The sequence below is a fragment of the Amphibalanus amphitrite genome, unplaced genomic scaffold (assembly GCF_019059575.1).
Source record: "Amphibalanus amphitrite isolate SeventyFive unplaced genomic scaffold, NRLGWU_Aamphi_draft 000129F_arrow, whole genome shotgun sequence".
NCBI classification, from domain to species: Eukaryota; Metazoa; Arthropoda; class Thecostraca; order Balanomorpha; family Balanidae; genus Amphibalanus; species Amphibalanus amphitrite.
Window position 1 is genome coordinate 272,358 of NW_024881624.1, and position 19,324 is coordinate 291,681.

General features: G+C 48.5%; 2 protein-coding genes across 3 annotated transcripts; one reads left to right on the forward strand and one right to left on the reverse strand.

Annotated features, from left to right (window-relative positions):
- The first annotated feature begins 592 nt into the window (after positions 1–592).
- On the forward strand, positions 593–9,022 carry LOC122381906 (dymeclin-like). The gene is made up of 13 exons (XM_043366684.1): positions 593–875; positions 3,124–3,270; positions 3,485–3,691; positions 3,948–4,052; positions 4,210–4,355; positions 4,610–4,807; positions 5,042–5,223; positions 5,649–5,780; positions 6,068–6,181; positions 6,461–6,640; positions 6,974–7,150; positions 7,419–7,532; positions 7,763–9,022. The coding sequence occupies exons 1-13, from the start codon at positions 736–738 to the stop codon at positions 7,919–7,921; spliced, it is 2,001 nt and encodes a 666-aa protein (XP_043222619.1). The 5' UTR covers positions 593–735; the 3' UTR covers positions 7,922–9,022.
- A 214-nt stretch (positions 9,023–9,236) lies between these two features.
- Positions 9,237–18,906, reverse strand: LOC122381907 (ras-related protein Rab-24-like). 2 transcript variants are annotated; one of them, XM_043366686.1, is made up of 5 exons: positions 18,574–18,905; positions 18,248–18,336; positions 17,245–17,371; positions 16,745–16,901; positions 9,237–10,909 (listed from the first exon to the last, which is right to left on the reverse strand). In XM_043366686.1, exons 1-5 carry the CDS (start codon positions 18,685–18,687, stop codon positions 10,776–10,778), a joined length of 621 nt encoding a protein of 206 aa, XP_043222621.1. In that variant the 5' UTR covers positions 18,688–18,905; the 3' UTR covers positions 9,237–10,775. The 2 variants fall into 2 exon arrangements, with proteins under 2 accessions (XP_043222621.1, XP_043222620.1); XM_043366685.1 differs by having other exon boundaries at positions 10,775–10,909; positions 16,683–16,901; positions 18,574–18,906.
- Positions 18,907–19,324: the final 418 nt, after the last annotated feature.

The window sequence follows — 19,324 nt, forward strand, 5'->3', positions numbered from 1 at the left end:
AAATGGTAGAAAAGGATTGAAAATAGTTGCACTGCGGATGCTTTGTTATCTTAGTTGGCTTTCACTGGATTATTGGCGAGCGCGACCGCGCGACATGACCTTCGTAGTCGGCGCGCCCTATAACCCCAATATACAAATAAACAAGATCACTGAATTATTTTTTTTTTGCCTATTGTGCGGATAAGAACCTTAAAGTGCAAGGTACAACAGAGTTATTGCTACAGCTTATCTCCCAAAGTTTTGCCTGCCGGATGGACAAAATTGCGATCAATGCTGCCTTTGCATCAGTGAGCAAGCACTTCTGTAATGGTAATGAAAAGCTGGCCTGGCTCACATAAAGTTCGCCAGAAGGTACGCATGGGCGAAGATCCGTATTTGTGCATTGATGAAAACCTATTGGTTGAAACTGTGGGCATTTTGCTTAAAAGTGATCTTTTGATAATGCAACATAATTTTATTTGCATGCATGTCAGACGTAGCGATAGAATGCCGCGTGTCGACTGTCGAAGTCGTTTCGATGTAAATTCACCCTATTTTATTTTGGTAGCATCTTCTTTTTTAAGAACGAATCGAACGCGTCGTATCTGTCTCGTGACATATCAACAAACATTTCAATGCATTATTTTATTCGCGCACAGCATAGGATAAGGACAGGTCGTCGTGAACTGACATTAAATAGCGGTGCATTTTCCTTCAGGATAAATGCATATTGATGTCCCCATATATTGAGCAATAATGGGCGCTGGTGCGAGTGATCTCAAGAGCATCCAAGACAGCCCGGAGCTTCGGAAATTTGTTGGCGAAGATCTCATCGCTCCGAATGACCCATTTTGGAATCAGTTGCTTGGATTCAAACTTGCAAGGAAATTAACGAGGTAAGTCACTTTGAATATTGGATTAAGATTCTTGTGTATAATTTGATTGTGTGATCGTTCCCTACTCGGAGCTTATTTCAATCCAGACTGCAAGACACAACATGCTTCAACAAGATCTCTGTAGTGCATGGCCAGTCTGCAAAGTATGGTAATTACAAAGAGATCTCGTCTGTGCGGGCTTGCTCGGCTGGTGCGGATTTGGTGCGGTGCGTTGCAGCTTTGGCTTGGTGTGGTGCAGATTTAGTGTAGGTAGCAAATCTGCAGTGCTGTAAATGCTGAATAAATGTATATGCTAAATGCAAATGGTAGTGCTGTGTGGAATTGGCTTAGTGATTGACATGGCAGATCAGAGCAGATAAATGAGGAAAATCAAAAAAACATTGTTGGAGCTTTGACATGTACCTAATTCAGTATCCTCTCGGGTCTTAATGAGTATGCGGTCATCAGAACGGACTATGCCAGTGCTGAGGGGTGTTGACGGGCACCGCAAACTGCTGAGTGCTGTGTGTGCGGTGTGTGCAGCAGGCGTGGGGTAGGGGATGGGTAGGCGGTTCTGACGTCAGGCTGCGTGCGGTGGACGGTTGCTGTGGCCAGTCCCTACCGGCCACAGCGGTCGCTGTGTGCGGTGACGGAAGGCTGACGTAGAGACGCAGTGGGTGGAATTTGGAGGCTGTGTACGGTCTGACCGCACACAGGGCCCGTGAACAGCCCTCTGGTTGTCCCATCAATCACGTGGGTCGCCCGGAAGTTCGCACTGTTAGGTACAACACGAAAAGCACCGCTCGGCTTTGCGAGCCGCGTGGTGCCAGCGGCAGACTGAGAGGGATGAGTATAGAGCATGGCCGATGTGAGGGATTCGAGGAGTGCGTGGCCGATGTGAGGGCTAGAAGATCACCGTTTTACCGCTTCAAACAGTCAGATGCGAACGATTTATCGGGTATGTTCGACGCAGCTAATAAGTTGCACCCAAAGAATCTGAGTTTGTTGCATTCTGCACTTTGCGGCATTCATAATCAAGAATGCTCTCGATCATGTGAGGTTTAGCGTTATCGCTCGGTGGTACGGCGAGATGCGTATGGCTGATGGCGGGCCTTGAGGCCTGAGGGCCGCCACTTTGCCGCGGCAAAGTACAAAATACCTAACGTCCTAATCCTAACCAAATCCGCCGCGAATGACTTGCCTACCAGATTTGTTGTTCGATGCAGCTAATGATGATGACGAGAGATGCCGAAAATGCATGCATGCGATGGCCCACATTTTGCCATTCATGTTTTTATTTCTTAACTGGAACCTTCACAGATTGTCAAGCCGTTTAGCTAAATGGCAGTATCGACACCATTGGGGTAACCATGGTAGGCACATCACACAATAATTACCCTGGATAAATCGCAACAGGCAGGTACTTACTGGATGTGGTTCTTCTATTGGCATACTTTGCAGTATGGGTGCATGGGTCCTCCCTCCACTACAACAAGCTTTCCTCAGGCATGCATTGCAAATCTCAGGTGTGCAAGGCATGGCCCAGGCGAGCAGAAATGCAATAACGAATTAGGGCATTCTTTGACATGCCTTTAGAGCTCTCCCTCGCAGCTTGCTAATGAAACAAGCATTGAAATGTGCGACGGACATCCACGCAACTATCACACATTTGTGAGAGCGCCCAGAACTGTCCATTTGGATTAAACGTGCAAGTGTGACAGAATGCTTCTGGCGTTTTCACTGTGGCTGGTATATACGGGAGACAGGCGAGGAACCTCTGTTGGATGGCGGACATCTGATGATGTGTTCGGTCGGACTCGGACTGTGCGGTGTGTCGTGAGGCGGACACACGAAGTTCCTACATGCTGCTTCGGTGCCTGAGCCTCGCTGGTCTAGCTTCTGCAGCTTAGGATCTGTTGGAGCCGCTATATGACAGTGGCTGTGGGCCACCGAGGATGATAACAACAGCAATTTCCTGCCAGAATTTTCTTTTCTGAACACACCGATGCCGACTCTGCATGTAGAAAGCCGGCTGACCTAGAATGGTAACTGGTGCCAATGTAGGTTGCCAGTTAAGGTCAAGAGACCTGATACCATATTCTGAGGTCAGATTTCGGTTAGACATTGGATAAGCTGTCAGTAGTATTCAATGGGTTTGCTCATCTGGTGATACACTTTACAGGGACATAAATATTGCGTTCAGACACCCTGCACTATCTGCATTTGACTCACATCTGCATTTGTCTGACTGATACTGTATTGGTTCCAGAAACGATGACAAGAATCTGGAAAGCAACTTGCAAGACCTCTTCAACACATTTCAGACAAATAATCCCAAGACAGGAAATTTTGCTGCCCTGATAAAGATATTCTCGTTGAAAGTAACCGATTTGAAGTCATCTTTGGCCCTGAAATGGTGAGTTTTGTTACTTGCAGACTGCAGTGTCTACTGTCCAATGTGTCCATACATCTCACATCGACAGAAATTCTCTTTGAGAATGCTCTGCGAATCGATTGTACTTGGTGATGGTGTGCTTTGAGGAAGTGTTCGTACTGCCCGTACCCGCGATCTCGCAGTATTCCGCTGTGTCTCGTTAATCACCCACTGACCATGCCCCCCGGTCCCGCAGCGACGACCTGCGCCGGGAGACGCTGGCAGCTGCGCAGCTGGTCCGCCAGCTGTGCCAGCGGCTGGTCTCCTGTTCGGACGAGGAGCAGCTGGTGCGCCAGTGTCGTGCGCTGCCGCTGCCCGACGGGGTGCCGCCGCCGGCCGGATCCGACCCGCTGCTGCTGCTGATCGGCACACTGACCGACATGACCATCACACTGCCGCTACAGTCAGTATAGAAACACGTGGGTAGGCTTACAAGGGGACATTAATATTGGCCATCACACTGCACCTGTATTCTAGTCAGTTAATTGGCACTGAGAGTCGAGGGAGGCCTTGTCGTGGGTTTTTAGCTGAACGTTTGGCATAATTTCTTACGGGTCAATATTGCTTGGTCATGGTCATCCTGCTCGGACCTATATTTTCCTATCGTCGACGTTTTCGTTTTGCTCCGCTATCATGTAGAATATGCTGACTGATTGCAGGGAAAATACGTACTTCATTCACCTGGAGGCTCTGAACACCCTGCTGATTCTACTTGGCTGTCAGATGTACACTACCAAACCAGCTCATGAGCTGCCCGTCTACAGGTAAGCCCCTGGCACTATCAGATATCGCCTCTCTGGCTGTAGCGCTTGTCTGACTATGCTGTAGCCACGTCTCACATCGGACTGCATAATAGACAGCACATACTCATGGGTAGCAGCCTGTCTAAAACCACTGTTATATGTGTCTGCCCGTCGTCAGGCTGCTGCTGTCGGCCCAGCCGGCCGCCGACGCGGGCCCCTTCGTCAAGACCCTGCTGCGGCGTGTGTCGGCTAGAGACCGGGCCCCGGACTGGTCGACTGCGGACGGCCCGGACGGCGGCGGCAGCTTCACCCTCGGACTCGCTGGTGAGTGGCGACTGGCGTTTGAAAATTCTGTCGGCTTTTCGTTATAACTGCCAATGGTTCTTTGTAAGTCGTCGCTAGTTATCCTTACATAGCTCCTTAGAGGAGAGGGTTTTTCTCCATTAATATTATGCCACGTTGAAAACATCCGGTGTTCGACTGCGAGCCGACGGAAATTAGCAGGAATTTGAGAGCCGGTGTTGGACTGCGGGCGGGTGGCAAGTAGTGTGAAGTAAATACCGTGTGTGCCCCGACAGGCGGTCTGTGGAGCGCGCTGACGCTCGGATACAGCAGCCTCACGGCCGGCGGCGCTGAGGAGACCGCCGACCACTGGCCGCCGGTAGCCGCCCAGAGTCTGCTGCTGCTGCTGGTGCTGGGGAACCACTGCACGGACCGGCGCAGCCCGCTCGACAACCCGCACCGCAGAGCCATGTTCGAGATGGCCAACTTTCACGGTCAGTGGTGGTGGCCGGGATACCCCCTCCTCACACCCACATACATTATGTCCCCATGACGCTTTGATTTAATTGTATACACGTAGTTATGTTCGAAATATCTGGACGAGTTGCGACGAAATAGCTCTTTAAGATCTTGTTTTGATGTAGGATGGCACCTCGAGCGCAGTCGGTTCTATGTACTTACAGTAGCTGATTATGCGTGCTGACCGGTCCCTCCCTGCCCCTGCGCAGACCCTGCGGAGCCGCAGCTGATGGTGCGGCCCCACTCGTTCCGGGTTGACTTTGGCCGGCTGCTGAACGCGCTGTGTGACCTCCCGCCGAGTGAACCGGCCTCTCTGCTGCTCTATCTGCTGCTGCACAAGAGCGCCGCCTTCCGCACCTACGTGCTGTCGAGGACAGACGTTGATACGCCGGTCAGTGGCGCTGTCTGGTGGTCGTGTGGTGTGGGACGGATGGCTGGGGATATTGTGGGCTGTAGTACCAATATCTAGCAATACAACCGTTTTGTAAACGCATTTGGGCTCAGCTTCGAGCTACTGGCACTTTTTAAAGGATTTTTTAAAGGAATTTTTTGGAAATATAGCGGCTTAAAAATGGACGTAGAGCTTATGGCTAACGTATTGAATCGGAAATATCGGACAACGCACGCATACAGCCGTGTTTTACTGTTGTGGGTACAAAAAGAATCACTTGCATTCCTCATGCACCGAGTTGTTTCGTTAACGACTCATTCTGGGGACAGGTCCAGGATAAATAGTGATGTTTTCCTTGTACATTTAACTATAAACTGTGTGCTGTCCGCTCTAGCACTCCGTCATGCCGCCCTACCCTTCCGCAGGTAATGCCGACGCTACTGACGCTGTACCGTGTGGCTGACAACAGCAGCAGCAGCCACCAGCTGTACATGTCGCTGATCGTGCTGCTCATCCTCACCGAGGACCCGCTCTTCAACCGCAGCGTGCACGACACGGTGGGTTGGATGACCCGGCTCGAGCCAATGCTGGGGATTCGTTGATCTAGCCTGGTGGCTAGTCTGGCATGCTGGTTAAAGTGATGATCAGGCGTCGTGATTTGCCGAAACTTATCGGTGATATTCGCCTCATCGGCGTTCTTTTTACTGTTTTCCTTGGCTTTTTCCTTTTGATGTGGTCCGATGAATCTTATTAGCTAGCGCAGGCGGTCGGCTTACATCAAAAGCTTGTTTAATGTTGATCCTTTATGCCTAATACAAATAACAACTGCTCATTCTGTCCTCAGCTGGTCAAGTCTGCTCCGTGGTTCACGGAGCGTTCGGTGACGGACATCTCCGTGGGCGGGCTGATCGTCCTGGTGCTGGTCCGAGCCATTCAGTTCAACATGAATAACACGCGGGTGAGTGCGGATGGGATTTAAATACTTGAACAGCGCACACAGGACAGTACGTATGAGACGAGACATGAGCAGGATACAGGGGAATACGGAATATACATAGTGGATCAGTGATATACCTACTGTGTATGTGTAAGTGTATGTGGAAATAGTCGGATATTTGAGTCGGATAATCGGACCGGATATTTAGTGTGTGATAAGGAAACGCCTGAAGTGTTTGCTATGTAGTCGTCGCTTTCGTTCATTGCACCGATTGCACACTAAATTGTCCGTTTTTTTCAGGACAAGTACCTGCACACCAACTGTCTGGCGGCGCTGGCCAACATGTCGGCCGAGTTCCGCCAGCTGCACCCGTTCGTCTGCCAGCGGCTGGTGTCGCTGTTGGAGCAGCTGTCGCGCCGCCACAGCCGGCAGCTGCAGCTGCTGCAGGCGCAGCCGCCGCCCGACGGCGTCTCACTGCAGGTCGGTCAGGCCGGGGACTCCCCGGCCCCGGCGGGGAGATGAAATGCGGGAGGTAATTTAGGTAGTTTGTGGTCTTGATGGGCACAAATGCCTCTTTTGTTCGCTGCGGTCGACTCGGGTATTATCTGGATAGGCAGTCTCTTTAGTTCACTGTGATTCGTTTCAACAGAAATGCCTTGATTGCTTTTGAAGAGTTCCCTGTCAAAATGTTTCGGAGCTGTGATGCTTGGCGAATGGGGAAATCGCCTTCCTACCTCGTTTAGACAGCTAAAGCGAAGTATTAGTGCTGCCGAACATAATCTGTCTGACTGGTGGCGTGTTTTGCCGCTGCAGGACGTGACGGTGCTGGAGGACGTGGTGAAGATGCTGCTGGAGATCATCAACTCGTGTCTGACGGCGCAGCTGGCGCACAACCCGAACCTGGTGTACGCCCTGCTGTACAAACGGGAGGCAATTCAGGCCTGTCTCAGCCACACCGGCTTCCAGGACATATCGCGCAACATCGAGACGGTCAGTCGTCGGACGAGGGGCGGGCAGCTTCACCCACAGAATGAAGATTAGGCTCACACTATGGGATGGGATCCGACGTTTCTAAAGGGGGAAGGGAGGCTGGAGGAGGGAGGTGAACGGGCACCGATAATGTTGACGACTTGGGATGGAGTATAACCAGGCTTGACGATGGCCTGTGACTCAGTGGTTTTGTGTCGACCCTGCTGACATGAGTCCCCGAGCGGTGGTGGTTAGTTCTGACTGCGCACTGCTGCTTGTACCTACACAGGTGCTGGCCCACTTTCACGAGAAGGTGGCCAGCCTGCCCAAGGAGCCGGGCGTGAAGGAGGTGCTGGCCGTCATCCAGGAGGGCGTCAGGATGTTCCCCATGGAGCGGCTGCGGGTGAGTCCACACAGAACACATCTACCTACTCAGTGCTCTTGTTTCGATTCTATAGCACCTTTTGACTGCTACGCGATATGTAGGGCATGTAAGCAGTTGTCGTGCCTCAGCTTTTGATGTTACTTATTATCTGTTATCAGCTTGTCGCTAAATTGAGACTGTTAGTCTACTTTTCAATAAAAATTGACGCAAGGATATTATGGATAACGCAAGCTACCCCTCCCCCGCAGAAATTTCCGGAGCTCAAGTTCAAGTACGTGGAGGAGTCGGACCCGGAGGCGTTCTTCATCCCTCACGTTTGGTCGGTGGTGTTTTCCGGCTCCGAGCTGCACTGGCGGGCGGACACCGTGTGTCAGTTCGACCCGCTGCAGCCCGGCGCAGTCTCCTGAGCTGTGGTACGTAACGATCATGGGGTGGACTGTGCGGGACAGCTGCCGCGGCCGGGTGAAGTCTACTGAACTGTGGTACGTACCGCTGATGGTTAGAGACAGTGCGGGGCAGCTGCGGTGGCCGTGTGTCACACCCGTCCCCATAATGGGCTGAGCAGTGAGCTGGTCGCCGGTGCCGTCCACAGGGAGTTACCCAAGGACCCGAGACTGAGAGGCGTGTCGAGAGGAACGCGAGTCATCGGCGTGGTATTTATTGCGATGGCTTGTTGAATTGAAATGCTGCGCATTATAGGTGGGTTACCACACAGCTGAAGTGCGGTGAGGATTTAGAGGAGCGGGAGCCTCACGTTGACGTTTGTACTTCACATTGCGACATGAGCGAGCGACATTGTTTACACTGCTATTTGCGCTATGGTGAGCCGCGATACGCTGCGTAGGTACCATACCAGCTAATGCATTGCTATACAAAGTATCTTTAGTGTCATATCTAGATTAGATTTCTTCCGGTGCGGGCTACTGTCGATACTTTACTGCCTTACGTCAGTATTTATAATTTTAGCACCCTAGTGGGTCACCACTCAGTTAGGTGTAAGTCCCTTTCTGGGCATTCGGGTGTCGCGACCTGGGACGCCTTGTGACACGCTCTGCAGCTGGTGTTATTCGGTAAATCGGAGCTCCTTTTGTGCCGGTAGATAAGTTGGTGGCCAGTCCGCTTACTGTCGCTAATTTCAACCATGAGTCGTGTTTGTTTGTTTTCGATAAGTTTTGTTGCGTTGTTTGTTACACATTCTATTTATTAGCGTATTGTGTCGAGTCGACACTCGCTTCTGTTATCCAGATTGACTGGCTTTTTGTTATCTAGACTGGCTAGTGGTTACATAAGTATATGCAAACGCATACTTTTAATCGCAGTTCATGGAATTGTAGCATATGCAAGGGGTGCTGCAATGCGTTACCTTCATGGACGGTGTTTAGTAATTAACGTGCTGTGATTATTGAACGGTTATTACGGATTGCTTGGTTTCCCAATCGTCTGGGCAGGCTGTTACGCATATGCAATGGAACTGCTTGCAAAGTGTGAATACAAGCGTAGAAGCCAAATGATCTTAAGACCAGAAGGGTGAGTCTGAACCCGGGTTTATCGCACTCGACTTATAAGAATATGTATTTGAATGATTTGAACGGGATATTTTGTATTCCGTCCCGAAACTGAGGCAGTTTCGGCGATAGCTCTTTCGGATGAATGATTTTTTGCTTCCGCATTTTTCGAAAACACAAGTCTCACTGCCAAGACGGTTAACAAGTCGCGAAACCGTTAAGAAATGAAAATATATTTTCCCCGATACACATTACACTGGGCATGCTTCGGACGTTTACAAGGCACTATAAGGCAACGATTGCGGCACGCGGAATAAATACCCTGATGCGTGGTGTGCTGTCGAGCGGCCGTCTAGCCCAGACGGGAGGGACTCTGCTACTCTGCCCCACTACTCGCTGTTCTTACCACACGGTCTCGGTTCTACCGGTAAACTCGGGCGCTGAGCCGTGGGCCGATCGACTAGGAATCTGTACAACAGTCTTATGCAGCATGATTACCGACTGGACAGCGATCCTAGAGACAATGACGTCATAATCAACAGATGCGTCACTGTACGACCGGCTGTCGTGAACTATGATTCTAGGCGATTATCGATCTCTCCTCCAGCCGCCGCAAACGCAGCATCGCCCTGACGGAATTACGCAAGGGTCACCTGTCACTCTTGCACCGCCACTATGCCGGGAAGACAGCGATCACAGCCCGCGGCGCACCCCGAGCACACGCACACGCACAAACACAGGCGAGTATTGTCTCAGGGCGTCTCACAACGCGGCGCGGGCGAGCGAGCGCCCCTCCTCACAGATCAGCTGACGGGCCTCAGCACCGATACATGACTATTGCAGAGCCGACCGCCACTGGATTAGCTGAGGTATACACATGGAAGACGATACCCACACGGCCAGCAACCGCCCAGTCATGGCACGCAGGAAACCCGGTGGCACACCACCGAACAAAATATAATGCAAACCACTTCACAACGGAACAGGCGCGTCTTAAGACACTTCATGGGAACGTTGATCAAAAAGCTACGGACACCATCCCTTCCGCAAACTAGTCCCGAAGGGGACGGACGAACGCGGAGATTCCAAGATCTCGAAATGTGCGTCGATGCTGCTCCAGGGATAGGGCAGTTAATTCGTTGCATTGCAACTAATCAAAATATGTACCAGTTCAAACGGCAAATAAATGTTTGTAAGCAGCCTCAGTAAATAACCCAATATGAAAACGTTACACGATCTAGTAAGGAATGCCTACTGCGCCCGGTCCAACTCTGGGATGCAAACTACTCAAAACGCCATATTCCATGAAAGTTTTCGGACCATTCCGCCGACGCCCGCCCATATTTCGGACTAGTCTGGGGAGGCAGGATTGCGGACTCGTCCCAGAGACCCGCAGGGCAAACGGCGCTGCTAAACAACTGTCGCACCGAAAGACGACAAATATCACATAAATACGAGCAAACACGGCACACTTGCGTCACAGTCGTCGGCGAGCGACCGTAAGGCGTCCACCTTCCGATGCGAGAGTTCTTCTCCAGTCGAGGGTTACATACTCGTCTGCAGCACCTCCTCTCCCTCCCCTCCAGGGCGGCGTTTTCCTGACTCTTACCTCTCCCACCTCCCCCACCAACCCTCGTGGGACTGGTGCAGCGGCTCACTGGGCGACAGCCGGCCGCCTCTCGCCGGGGAAACTCACCACACGCGGGGCACTGACGTCTGACGATGGTGTGGCCGCTCGGCCCTCGATACCCACCGGTCAGGGACAGCATCGGCCGCGGTGCGCGCCCGCGCCCAGTCTCACCGACTGACCTCCGCCGGCGGCGCGGCTCTCGCGAAACTGGCGCACCACGTCGGCCGCGCAGTCGTTAAAGATGCGGTCAAACACCTCCACTGCGGACAAACGGACGTGAGGTGGGTTAGATAAGTAGCCCAGCATGAGTTCGGGTATGGAGGAGAATGAATTGTATGTAAGGAAAGATGATAGCGATGCATGACTCCGCTATTTGAGTTGAAGCAATAAGCTGTACTTGGAACCTGTCGCTACTGTGCTGTGTATCCGTATTTACTGATTACGCAACCAATGACACAACACAATTATATCGCTGCTTCAGATTTCATGCCCTTATTTGTTAGAAGAAAAATGCGAGAAAGCATCGTTTTGTTCCTGTAAAACGATGACACGCGAAGCACAGCTTTGTCATTGCTACGCTGGCCGAAAGTCCTTACATAACGGTTATCGCGCCGCCACACAACAGTGGCTATCGAAATTCCCTCAAAGACAGCCCTTGATAAAAGCCATACGCTACACGTAACCACGGAGGTCGCCGGACACAATGTTTACGATAGATCGCCATGTGTCTGGGTTACTGCCACAAATAACTACGGTAAACCAGGTCAGTGTCGTGCCGTGACGACACATGATCGTTCGGTCACTTTGAGTAACGTACAGCAGCCTAGACCACCGTTCAAACAAACTGAAATTGTGCTCGGAGTCTCGCTGTTACTTTGATTCGGCGTGTAAATAATACAGATTGGCGACAGCTGTCCTTACGCAGCCGACAACTGAAGGTCAAGGAAAACAAACGGAACTAAGGGCGTAATTTAACTGAGCTAAAAGAGGCACTTGGGTCGAATGGCATGCTATATTTGGCGAGACCGAGGTAAGCGAGGCGAATCGAGGTTATATAGAGCAGAGGCGATGTAGGTGGGCTGCGAGATGCGATATTCTTTATGAACTAAACGGGGAAAATTTGCCAAATAAAAACATGCTATAAGCTGCATGCATAAGCAACTTACCAGAAAATATAAAAGAAACCTCAAAAGTTTGAATTCTGGGCCCGTATTCACGTCGACATCTTCCGATCAGTTTTCATCGTACGATCGATTTGGTATTCATGTTGACCATCTTAACTTTTTATCGTACGATCAGTCTGGATATTTAGGATACTTCTAATTCACGTTGACAATCTTAAGATAATTTGGTATTCATGTCAAAAGTCCTAGGATTTATCCTACGACCCAACTTAAGATGTCGTAGCAGTTCCGAAGATTTGATTTTTAGCAGCATATTCCGGGACGACATAGAAAATGGATCCTCCGTCAAATGATACAGCAAACGAAATAGATTCAAACAGTGAGCTATTCTTAACATTATAAAAGTACCCCAGATTTAGTATGCTTTAAAGTTATTATGGATATTATTTTACCATTAGGTATTATGGAAACTATATTATTATATTACAAATCATCATATGGAGAATAAATCGATAAAACATGCATTTTAACCCTCGCCGGCACAGGGGGGAGGTTGATGCAACCCCCCTAAGGTTTTTCGCGGTTAACTCGCGTAAAAAGCGGCGGATCGCGACGAAACTTTCAGTACCCCCGCATTGATCAATTTTACACCTACCCTGAAAATTTCATGACCCTGACCCAAATGACCTTTGACCTGTGACTTCTTTTCCGAGACCATGTTTGGCCAGAACCGCGATTCGGCGTATGTCGGCTCGCATTAGCCGCGCGTTTGCAAGCTTTTCGTGGTTTCAAACGTTCAAACATGTGATTTGATGTTGCTCCCATGCATTAGGGTGGGTGTTAAGGTCACCTGAAGGTCAGGTCAGGTCATTGACCTTTGGTGACCTCGGTTCACTTGTTCGAGTTTTACATATCTCTAGGCTAGTTTTTGGAGCTGAATTCGAATTTAGCAGCTATGTGAACATATACGAAGTAGTTTTGGTGCCTTCGTAATATGTTACGAAGCTGTCAGAGGCGGATGACAGGTACTACTAATACCCGTCACGACCCCTACCGGTTGACCTGACCTGACCCGACCTGGTCTAAATGCTTAAAGACATCATCTGTGATCAAAACTAACAAGACATTCGTGATCAGCACCCTGAAAACCCTCATAGCAGCCACACTTTACGACGTTCTAACTAGTGGTGTCAATTTCAGAAAAAGTATGTCCAAAGTCCGTCCAATGTCCAATGCTTACGTCGATTGTCCGTCCAAAAATGTCCAAGCCAGCCATTTGTCCAAAGATGTCCGACACCTACGCAATAGTTTACACTCAACACTGTTATTTAATTTGCTTTTCATGTACCGTTACAAGCTCAAAAGTGTTAATCATATCGAAAGCTGAGCTTTCTAATAGCCAATCAATGTTAAACACGACTACTTTTTTAAAAATGTTGAGGTGTAGCAAGCGATTGTCCAAAGTTGTCCAAAGCCTGCTGCCATTGTCCAACCGAATTCCGAATTGGACATTGGAAAAAATCGGAATTCCGAAGATTCAAGTTCCGATTGACACCACTAGTTCTAACAGGTCCCGATTTTCCCGACTTTTGGGTCATTGACATGACCTGCAAGGTCAACCAATGACCTAGGACCTTAAAATTGGGTATCATCGGCTTCCTCTCGTCACGGGCAACACGCTCGTTTTTTCCGCGAAGCTCTAGCTCGATCAGGGGCGAAACGGCAAAGGGGGTGGTCCAACGGACCCCTCTTATACGTTCGCGGCTGGCAAAACTTAACCCGCGCCCGGCTGGGGGTCCTGGATTTCCACGCCCTGCTGGGGGGGGGGGTGTTTGAACACCCCCCCCCCCTTGTAACTCGGCTCCTGGGCCACGTAGCGATACGCGGAGGGCGGCGTTCGAAAGAGCGTCAAAAATAATGACGAAATCACTTCGGTCAATTTTTTGGTCAGGTCAAAGGTCAGGTCACCAGAGGTCATTGAAGGCAAAATGTCGCCGATTTCCAGGTCGAATGTCGAAAATTTCCAAGAAGCCAACGCATAACTCGAGAACCAATAGAGCTACAGCGCCGCGGAAAAGCGCATTCGATAGCCCTATTAAAGCCCTTTCTGAGTAATTCTCTCAGATTTGACCTAACGTCAACGGTTTTGCCTGCAGGGGGCAAAAATTGCAAAAATAGCCGATTTTTTCGGAAACAGTTTTTCTGCAATAACTTTTGACCCAAGCCTTGTACGAGCTTACTTTTACCGGCATTGTGTTCCTCTCGTCAAGACGCATCGAATGAACTATAAGTTGACCTTGAAAGGTCAACTTGAAAATTTGACCTCAGGTCAAGGTCATGACCTGACCGGAAAGGGTCATGTTGCATATCAGTCGATCCGTATCGTCGAGCTGAACACATCTAAGTCGTTTTCATCGCTCTAGCATGCCTCTATCAAAAGTTATTTGCGAAAAACTGTTAGATACCATTCGTGACCTAAGATGACCTCAGGGCATAAACAAGGGTCATGGACACCATTTTCATGTTCAGTGTGTCTAAACCACTTGTAATTCGGTGTTTGGGAGTGTTTATAATGTCTTTTGTCCAAAAGCGGCGCATTTCAATTTTCTCCCATTGACTTATATTGGGGAGGTCGCAAAATTGACCTGACCTTAGGTCATCGATATCAAAATTCTGAGATATACATTTTGTACATGCTATTGCTCTTAGCAATCGCTGAAAGTTTCAAAGCAATCGGTCACTCGGTGTAGCTATGACAGACATTGAAACTTTTTATGAGGTGAGGTCACTTCAAGTGACCTGGTGACCTGACCTTGAATGACCTTGGTCTGAAATTTTCACAACATGTGTAGAATTGATGTGTGATAAGGTGTACCAAAAACGGCGGCGCTCCGCGCCGCCGTTTTTGAGATATTCGCGAAAAACCACAAGGGGGGGTGTTCAAACACCCCCCCAGCAGGGCGCGGGTTAATACGGGCGAGGGTTAACATTAGTTTTGAGTTGAGATTGCCAAAATGGGGTCCCTGGCCTGCACTTACCGGTCTGGGCACTCACAACATCGAGAAAAGTTTTAACTCAGAGATATTTAATTTCAAAGTTGCAGCACTTTGGATTCAAGGGCGGATCCAGGGGGGCCATATGGCCCCCCTTTGGCTCTGAAAGGGGGCCAACATATCTTTTGGCCCCCTTTCATCTGTGCTGTTTCTCACAGCCGGCTAATTTTTCAGAATTATTTTCACCATTTTCACTCGGCACCCTCCTAAGCGATTCCTAAAGGTGTACCAAATTTAAGCGCAATCGGCCCAGCCGTTCTCGAGATCCGGAAGCGGCCTCTTGCGTGTTCGCACGTGCGAAGTGCGAACAGGGTCACAATTGACTTTTGCTCGACAACCTCCTGAGCGATTCCTAAAGGCGTACCAAATTTAAGCGCAATCGGCCTAGCCGTCCTCGAGATCCGGAAGCGGCCTGCTGCGCGCGCGCACGTGCAACCGGTTACCGGAGTCACAAATGACATTTGCTCGGCACCCTCTTAAGCGGTTCCTAAAGGTGTACCAAATTTGGGCGCAATCGGCCTCGCCGTTCTCTATATATGGAAGCGGCCTCCTGCACGTGCGCACGTGCAAAGGGGTCCCAAACGACTTTTGCCCGGCACGCTACTAAGCGGTCCCTACCGATGTGCCAATTTTGAGCGCAATTGGTCCAGCCGTTCCCGAGATCTAGGAGCGACCACTGCACGTGCGCACGTGCAGTAGTACCCCTAACGTGACACATAGAAATGCATTGCCCGATGAGTGCCTACCCACATGCTAAGTTTCAGCGCAATGGGCACGATAATTACATAGTTATTGTAATTGCTACAAACATGACATCTCCTTATTATGCACGTGGCACGTGCAGCCATGGTCACCCACATGCATCGAGAAAAGTCGTGTCCTTGGCAGAATGGATGAATATACCCTACAAACATATTTCCTAGTAAATCGATCCTGTGCTTACTCAGACATAATCCTCTCAAAAACGTGAATTCAGCAGAACGACTTTGGGTTCTGAGTTGACACCCTTGGCTTTGCAAGAGCCACATGACACGGCGATCACCCAGGTGCATCAAGAGTAGTCAATTACGAGGTAGGAGGGATGGGGCTACCAAACAAAAAAGACCGCGGTTCAGTCGGCCCAGCGGTGGCCGAGATAAAAGCTTCTCAAAAGCGTTATAGGCTGTACGCTTATAGGCTTATAGGCTGTACGCTATATAAGCGTTGTAGTCTGTTCCGAGCTGTACCGCTCATACTGATATTTTCCCATTACATTGAAAACTCTTTTTCGCGCTCGCTCGCAAGAACAAAAAAATCATAAACAACAATTTCAATACCTAAATATACAATTCATAAGCATAGGTGACGTCTTACGACAGCTCAGTGAGTAGTCGTATCTTCCCAATACCTTCATCATTAAGATCTTACGATCATCTTAAGATTCGACGTAAGATGTCCCGACGTGAATCGCACTTACGATCGATCGTACGACAAATGTCTACGAACAAAATTTTGATCGTAAGATAAATCTTAACTGTTTGCGATGCCAACGTGAATACCAAACTATCGTACGACAAAGAGCGATCGTAAGATAAATCTTACGAAAAATTCCGACGTGAATACGGGCCCTGGTGGGGTTTACCTATAGTATTCGTAATGAAAAATTCCAGCGTGAGTTCAACGTCTCTCGCACTCAAGACTGATTCTCTACAAGATGAATGGCACTAATCGCCGTTATATTCCGTGAGCGAGGACGTCTTCATAAGTACACAGTGTATCATTCTGTGATGTGTGGCACTGACCGACGTTATTATCCTGTAAGAGAGGACGTCTCCAGCACATAGGTAGTGTCTCGCTCAGTGAAGTGTGGTACTGACCGACGTTATATCCTGTGAGCGAGGACGTCTCCAGCACACAGCGCATGATGTGTGGTACTGACCGACGTTGTATCCTGTGAGTGAGGACGTCTCCAGCACACAGACGGCCCGCACAGAGTCGGCGTAGTCGACCGCGTCGTGGAAGTCCACCTGGCGCGCCGTGCGGCCCTGTTTCTGGATCACGTCCAGCTTGGTGCCTACCAGGTATATCCGGCAGCCCTGGCGACAGAATGCGGCAACTCATTCAGCCACGGTCCAGTCAGTCAGTCACGACACCCAGTACGTATGTCAGAAACATGCTGACGAGACGACTTGCACTTTGGCTTTGCCTTTTTGATGCACTGCGTAAAAAAAAAATTGAAAAAGTAAGACGTGACGGACTGAATAGCCTTACGTAGGAAACCAGTTTGAAGACGATATTAAACATTCATGCATTTGACACATTGAAATCAAATAACACTAAAACAAACGGGACACATACGCAACGATAATGTGCGTCTGAAGCAATTCACGAGCGATGAGAATGGCACCAGAATTATTGGATGAGTGGAACGCAACCCACCTCGACGCGCAGTTTGATCTCGTCGACGTATTTTTTGGCCTTCTCCCAGTGTTCGGCGTTGGTGAGATCGTAGCAGACCACAGCCGCCGTGGACTCGCGCATATACAGCGGCAGCCAGCTCTCATACCTGGCGGGCGGAGCAGAAATCGGTGAGCGGACGAAGAAAAAGGTAAGTGTAGGGATATATCGCCTCACTGAGACTATATTCGAGTGATTCGGTCACCTCCAAAACACGAGAAAAACATAACCTGATGCAGTGTCCCAAAATCATATTTTTGCTTGGGTGTCAGAGGGGAAAATTGCTGACCAAAAAAAGGATGAGAGTGAAAAATTGTCAGTCAGGTAAGGCCCAAAAAGAGTGGGAAAATGATCAAAAACATTAATCTATCTACAATTGTGACAGATGCAAAACAACCATTAACGTAATTGCTCCTTCTCGGTGGAATTGGGAGTGGAAAATTGGGCTTGAAAACTGGAGGTGAGAGTGGAAAATGATTTTCATTTGGATGTCATTTCCCTTCCCACCCACAACTACAAGTTTTGGGACACTGACCTGATGTCAGTGTTGACCAGTTCGGTGAACTGTAAACGTTGACTCAAGTATGAAATGGACCCTGTTTGGTAGTACCCCGCCCAATTGTCAGCATGCCAAATAAATGGTTGGCAGGACATGCAACTGTACAACTTCATTATTGGATTGGTGATGAAGGGTTGATAGCATCCTGTAAATAGTCAGATCAGAGGTCCGTTCAAGTTATGACTTATGAGGCATCTGGTACCCCTTTGGTGGACATAAATATTAAGTGACTTAATGTGAATGCACAAAAATGATATGACAAAAAGGATGTGAAGAATGATGATGAGTAGATGAAAAGAAATCAGGATGATTGGACAAAAAGGTATATATTTTTTTACCAAAAAAAAAGAGTGCCAAATCAGTACTAAAAACACATAAGTACTGATTTTGTACTGAAACTGATCAAACTTAGTAGATCACACTTACCTTTCTGAGCCAGCAGTGTCCCATATTTCAAATTTTATCTTGTCATTTTTGTAGAACCTATATTCTGCGCCATAAGCAGCACCAACAGTCTGAAATAAATGAAAGCCAGCAAACAAGATTACCTTCACTTAGCTGCAAAACTGAAGCAATGCGAGAAATGATTCACGGAGCCAGATCCTCTGCACAAGGTTCTTTCCTATTCAAGGGATAATTCATACATCTAGCATTATAATAAGATTTATTGGATAAACTTTCATTTTATCAGCATTTTATATGAGCTGAGAAAATCAGGTATATGGGATTAAGGGTCTATTTCACGCACTTACATTTGAATTTGATGTTGGAAAACTTTTATGGAGATACCTTGTACACAAGCATGTCTTGCCCGCAAATGCTTTACCGACCATCACAACTTTGATGGTGGGGCAGGCAGCAGCCATTTTTTAAATAAGCTAACGAGCCTTAAAAAAACTGTTTTCTTCAAGCAAGTTCAACAATAACTTTGAATTTGACCTCAAACACCTCCGCCCCATATCTTCCTTCTTGCATCCAAAAACACAAAACTAAGCGCTGTTCATGTCGGCTCCATCATTTGCTAAACTTTAGGCCAAGATACGCTCAGTTGAGGCATATATCACTATTTTAAGCCAATATTGACGGAGCCAATTAGATCTTTCCTCGCCAAAAGGCCATAACCGTTGATGGATATTGGATGAATCATGAATAACAAAGTTGTTTGCATATCTTCCTTTAAGCATGTATTTTTATTTTCGTGCAGATACGATCTTTTTATAGCTTGAGAAGGATAGAAAAAAAAATTGAAAAGAAAATCGCCACGCCGAGTGGATCGCCCGACGCCCATGATGGCTAATTCCTATAGGATATACCTAATGATATACCTAATAAATATCTATACCAAATCTATAGGATTCTTGGTACATATAAAAGACGAAAAAGGATTAACTGGTGAAATAACAAAAATAATATCAATGTGTGATAAGTATTTTTTCATTATGCCTAGCTATCTTGGCGAATATTCCTCATTATTTCCCCCAAAATGCTAGCAATGTGAACAAT